The sequence below is a fragment of the Nicotiana tomentosiformis genome, chromosome 1 (assembly GCF_000390325.3).
Source record: "Nicotiana tomentosiformis chromosome 1, ASM39032v3, whole genome shotgun sequence".
Taxonomy (NCBI): Eukaryota; Viridiplantae; Streptophyta; class Magnoliopsida; order Solanales; family Solanaceae; genus Nicotiana; species Nicotiana tomentosiformis.
The window spans coordinates 13,644,385-13,650,396 of NC_090812.1; the positions used below are offsets into that span (position 1 = coordinate 13,644,385).

Genomic DNA, 6,012 nt, shown 5'->3' on the forward strand with positions numbered 1-6,012 from the left:
ACTAAATTTATTTGACTAATTAAATTCTTTAATTTAATTATCAAATAATAAAGTAATTAATCCTTTAGCAAAGATCAGGACACTCGTTAGTGTGCGACCCCATAGGTTTAATATTAAACCGGTAGTAAATTGATCACATCAATATACTAATCAAGGGTGGCGTCCAGCAACACTCCTTAACGACCGGATAACATGACGTATAAAATTTACTCTCAAGAACCTGTAGAAGAATAATGTATTAATTCCTTCTGTCCTTATAGCTCTGGGTCACCCTAGGATATGGTTCAACTGTCAAATCCTAATAGGCGACCGACTATGTGTTCATGTCAAAAATAATCGACTATTGAATAACCTAAGAAACTCTTTTCTTCTTTCATTCAATCGCCCTGGCCAAGGTCTTAATTTGGTTGGTTATAATTTATGACAACATGGAGTTTAAACTCATTACCAAGAGTTGACAGATTCTATCTTGATCAATCACTAATTCTACAAGTATTTAATCGTACCCAATATCCTTTCAACTATCGCCCTAGGGCCATAGGTGTCTAGTATCAAAGCACAATAAATAACTTGTCAATTACTATGATGATATCAGGTCAAAGGAAACTCTTACATCACATTCTTCAAGAGAATATCCTATTGACAGTTTATGGTAATTCTAACCATTATGAATTATCCAATGAATCAGTTCAATGATCATATCTCTATATACATCATCTATTTATGTTATTTAGTTAATGAGATCAACTAATCTTTATCCCATAAAGACGATTACATAAATATTGATCTAACCGGATTACTAATGTCCAAATTAATAATCCTACGATCAAGAACAAAATTTAGATTAAATTGTAAGAGACTTTACTCTCATTATCATGATCTCCATCATGATGACAAGTTTCAAAATTTAATCAAGGACCTTATTAAATTAATCAAGCAATTAATAATAACTATGATAAACGAATATCATATGCCATATATTTTTATATCAAATAACATTCACAAAAATATGTTCAAATCATCAAATATGAAATTGGATCCAGGGCATATCTAATATATCCCTAACATTTCGAATAGTTGAGTGACCACTTTGAGTAATGGACTCAATTTAACTGCCGCTCAATTAATCCTCGAGATGATCATAGCACATTTTTGTAAAACGCTAAGCGGTAATTTATTACGGACTGTAGGGAAAAAGGGAAAATTTAGATCTTGAAATGCTATAGAAAGGATTCATATATTATACTATATCTTATAGACAGAGAATTTCAACCACAGAATACTAATATTTTCTTCTCAATACTCACACCTGATACAGAAAATGATAACGTAATAAAATATCAATGTAGGCACGTATAATATTCGTGCATCTTCTCAATACACTTCAATTCAGTGGCATGTGATTGCTATTGAAGATGAACTTCACAAAGTAATCGAAACATCCACTGTTTCAGACTTATTATCATAGACCTGCACTTCCCTTGTGACATTGGCACCAGTTTTAGGATTATAAACTGTGACATAATAATCTCCATGAAAAACCTTAACCTCAAAAGCTCCTGCTTTGTCTGTAACTCCGTTTAAGTTTGTTGTCTTCCATTCAGCAAGTAGCTTGTCAACCACATCCCCTGATGGCGAATTCTGGAGTTTGCTATCTACTAGACACATTTCATGGCATCCATTTGGACTCCATCCTATCCATATCATCATCCCTTTAACACCAGGATGTGCAAATGCTTCCCTCATTATTTCTTCCAAAAAGTATGCCTGTAACCACACGCAATAATCTATTGTTAATTCCACTTATTATAGGCGGTAAGCTGTAATTCTCTTTTAGATGACCTGCTAAAACATGAATTATCAGTAAAGCACCTATAGGTGAGACAAAAAAAAGGAATCATATATAATGAGTATTAAAACAATATTACTTAGAGAGGGGGATTGGAAATGTCAAGGCAAAACAGACACTTCCTAAAATACGAGGGAGGAAATGTCTCTTGTTCAGAGTTGAGGTGAGTATTTGATTTTTACGCAAAGTTAGAGGGGTAGAACGATATTCACTTGTTATGTATAGAAGTATTTTCTCCGGGTGTTGTGCATAGAAGTTAAACTCGAGTTAAATTTGCACAAGGGAGAAAAAGTAGGATGCTTAACATGAAATGCTGAAATGATATTAGTACCTGTTTTGGACAGGGCTCAACATTTAACTCGGTGAGCCAAATGGGCATTTTAGTTTCTCCTAAAACATCAAAGACTGCACGAATGTATGGTATATTAGGATGAGGATCAAAGTGTCCTTGAAGTCCAATTCCAATGACCAACTCCTCATTCCCTGGAAATGCCTTAATCTCCCGAAGCTTTTCAACGTATTTGGATGGAATAGAGACCATATCTGCAGGGTGCTCTAAAGTGTTAAACTCATTCAAGAACATAGTGGCTTTAGTGTCTAGTGAGCTTGCAATCTTGTAAAAGATGGCTGAAGCATTTTTCCCAAGCTTTTCCTCAAAAAGTGGGTGATGTAAATTCTCATTTACAACATCCCAAGCAACCAGTTTACCTGCACAGGCCGATGGAGCTTCTTAGCTATGTGTTCAGCTGAACTTAATACTAAAACCACTAAAATTTTATATTTTGAATCTATAATTTCAAAGGACAATGAGTTTTGTTAAGAACTATAAAAATTGAATCATCAAGTTTAAATTCTGAATCTGCCAATGTTTACCCGCATATCTTGACATAACACTACCCATTCTTCGTACAGATTCACTTAAAAGTTGTCTTGGTGGTAAGTCTCGTACCCAACGTTGGGTAGCTGCTCCCCATAGGATGTTGTGTCCTCTTACATCAATCCCATGATCAATAAAGAACGTGAGCATTGCATCTGGGGTTGTGTAATTTTCATGGCCTTGTAACCTTTCGGTATAGTACCATTTCATCTCGTTGTCGAAAACTGTTGTTGTAAACCTGGATACGAACCATTCTTGATAGGATTTGGACATTAAAATGGAAGATGGTGTTGCGCAGCCAATAACGAATTGAAGTTTTTTCTGTTGAATCTTGATTTTTGCTCCTTGAATCTTCTTGCCATTCTTGTTTGCTACATTTACTCTCAATGTTCTTTTCCGAACCTATCACACAAAGAAATTAGGTAAATAAGAGGAAAGAAGAAAAGAATGACAGTTTTCTTTTGAAGTGAAGTAGATCTTTAGGTTAGAAACAACCTTCTCTATGTTGTTCAACCGATTTTCCTGCCACTCATGTTTGCTGAATTCCTTCAGAGAAACACTGTCAACCCTTAACTCGGACTTGGTGTTGTTGCACTGTACAAGATGAAATACATGACCAATGATTCATTGTCTATTAGTAAAAGATACCATATTCACAACATGGTCACTAAACTTTACCCCTATAACAATAAGGTTACAGAACTATATATTTTTGTTATTATAAAGTACTTTTAACTGAATTATGTGTGAATTGCTCTGAAAATACTAATGAGATCAAATTTTCATTGCCAGTGTATGACACGTCACTCGTCATAGCAGCACTTTGACTACCATAACATTGAATCATACCTGAAAATGGAGTACTGAAGGTGCATTTTGATCAACAGTAAGACCACCTTTGATCATAGACCAACATCCAGATTTAGCTATTACTGATCCAGCAACATGAACAGTATTTTCGACTGAGTTGTAAATCATGGCAACCACAATATCCGATCCTTCACTTAATTGAACCCAAGCTGCAAAATAACATTATTTTTTTAACTTGATGGAACCCATGTTTCAAAAGCAAATATATAAGAATAAAAAATTTTCTTTTATGTCTATAATATTTTTTACCTGAAAACGTGTAAAATACCCCTTCCTTCAAGTTAAAAGATTGTGAAATACTAAAGGGCGTTGTTCTATTATAAGCCACAATAAATTTGTTTCCACCAGATTCCCTTGCTTCAATTTTTACATGACCATCTACTTTCCATGCTTCTACGCCCTTGTCAAAACTAGGATTTGCAATTAAACCACCTTCATATTGAGGACCCAATGGTTGGTTGAGGCACTGAAATTAACAATTCCAAAACAAGGCTTGCATAAGACATTTAATTGTATGTGAGATCGAAAAGTTTAACTTTTATATACTGACAATGTAAAACAATATAAAATTATACGAATATATAGGGACCATTTGTATATATACCTCTATTGTTGCTGAATAGTCGTAAGGTGTAGCACCATGAACCAAATATCCTAGAGAATTGAAATTGTTGTTAATTACTTCATATAAGATATGGAAAATACCTGCAAGTAATTGCCAATTTGACTCAAGAACAAGAAATTTAACATCTTTTCTATATCATCATGAGTTCAGGTTGAAATAAAATGCAAAAGTTTTAAGACTTTTGAAAACTTTGAAATGATGGTTACTTTTAGGATCAACTTAGGGGCGGCTCAATGAAATTGGAGGCTTAAAGTCAAAATTTAAGAAAATGTGATGAAATAGTATTAGTAATGAGACAATGGTTGGACAAATAGACACGATTAATTTAGATAACCAAGAAAAATCGCATGATCTTAACAAATTTTCTTAAGTTTTCTTTTAAGTATTCCACAGTATAACATTGTCTTATAATATTCTCAAATTTTGAGCTAAATTATTCAAATATTCATATCTACTAATAAAATATTTGATAACTAGAACCAATATAGTGTATTGAAATAAAATATTAATATTTTGTTAACTTAAAAACATTAACAATATAAATAATTATAATTAATAGAAAAAGTTTTGGGGGGCCTTTTAACTCTTGGGGGCCTAAAGGAGAAGATTTAGTGGCCTTATCCTAGAGCTACCCATGGATCAACTAATTCTAAAACTTGTTTATATAATGGCAAATTAATAATAAGCTTATTGAGTACTGACCTGCCAAAAACAAGGAGAAGCAGAGAAGAAATCCATTATTTCCAAGTGTAGCCATGTAACACTTTCTGCCTTGTCCCATGTTGGAAGAGCTGCTTTTAAAAAAAACAAAAGAGTAGCATAAAAATAGATGTAAACAAGCCTTGGCTAAATGAGCCAAAGGAGAAGCAAATGAATATACATATACAAAAATTCACAAGAAACTATTTAAACAAAGGCTTAGATAACTTACTGACGTAGACAAAGGAGTTTGGTTTTTTGTTTTCAATTCTTCTTTGCATTCTTCTCTTTTATATGAACCACATCATAATACATACATACCACTGTCACAAAATGTACATTCACAATACCACCATGATTGAAATATGAGGGAGTTGAGCTTTAAAAGCTAGGTGAGTATGAAAATTCCTCATTTGACTGAGCAATTCTGAAAATTACTCATTTAATACGAGAATCAGAATTTGCATTGATACTAAAAGTTAAACGTGAAAGAAAAAAATTCATAGTGCGATGTTATTTCTTGGAACAAATCCATAGCTAAATTTAGCATGACATCAATGGTGAATTTAATTGGGATAAGAATTGAATAAATGAAATTTAGAAATGCATTTATTTTTTTAAATGACCACATGCATTAGTGCTTACCCGTTAGGGGTATTTAGTGGGACCAAACAAATGCATTAATTTTTTAAAACGGCAAAGGGCCAAATATATCATTATACTATGAGAATATATTTAAATATACCCTTTGTTATACTTTGAGTCCAAATATACCTCTGCAAATACTATTGATTTAAATATACCCTTCTTCTATTAAATTTGTCCCAGGTGGACATCCAATCCTACTTGGCACTGATATTTGATGAGATGAATATCATATGGCATGCCACCTCAAAGCCCCTAATCCATATATAATAGACTAAAATTTAAAATACAATATTTTTCATGGTAGCGGTAATGGTGAAAATAGTGGTGGAGGAGAAGTAAATTCTAGTGGTGGAAAAAAAATAGAAGGAAGGGTAAAATGGTTTAGGGGCGCTGAAGTGGCAAGCCATATGGCATTCATCTCATCCAATGTCACTGTCACGTAGG

At 33.3% G+C, this 6,012-nt stretch overlaps 1 protein-coding gene across 4 annotated transcripts; it reads right to left on the bottom strand.

Annotated features, from left to right (window-relative positions):
• Positions 1-1,218: 1,218 nt before the first annotated feature.
• On the bottom strand, positions 1,219-5,359 carry LOC104106642 (endo-1,4-beta-xylanase 5-like). 4 transcript variants are annotated; one of them, XM_009615239.4, is made up of 9 exons: positions 5,153-5,359; positions 4,924-5,012; positions 4,201-4,301; positions 3,846-4,062; positions 3,576-3,745; positions 3,222-3,320; positions 2,723-3,128; positions 2,181-2,557; positions 1,219-1,767 (listed from the first exon to the last, which is right to left on the bottom strand). In XM_009615239.4, exons 2-9 carry the CDS (start codon positions 5,000-5,002, stop codon positions 1,423-1,425), a joined length of 1,794 nt encoding a protein of 597 aa, XP_009613534.1. In that variant the 5' UTR covers positions 5,003-5,012; positions 5,153-5,359; the 3' UTR covers positions 1,219-1,422. The 4 variants fall into 4 exon arrangements, with proteins under 4 accessions (XP_009613534.1, XP_009613527.1, XP_070033694.1 ...); XM_009615232.4 differs by having other exon boundaries at positions 4,924-5,015; XM_070177593.1 differs by having other exon boundaries at positions 4,201-4,250; positions 5,153-5,357.
• Positions 5,360-6,012: the final 653 nt, after the last annotated feature.

Excerpts from the sequence above, each read along its gene's own strand:
- LOC104106642 (XM_009615239.4), bottom strand. The coding sequence starts at position 5,002 with ATGGGACAAGGCAGAAAGTGTTACATGGCTACACTTGGAAATAATGGA. Across the intron at positions 4,302-4,923 it reads CTTCTCCTTGTTTTTGGCAG|GTATTTTCCATATCTTATAT; the intron begins GTCAGTACTCAA and ends AATTACTTGCAG. Across the intron at positions 4,063-4,200 it reads ACTATTCAGCAACAATAGAG|TGCCTCAACCAACCATTGGG; the intron begins GTATATATACAA and ends TGTTAATTTCAG.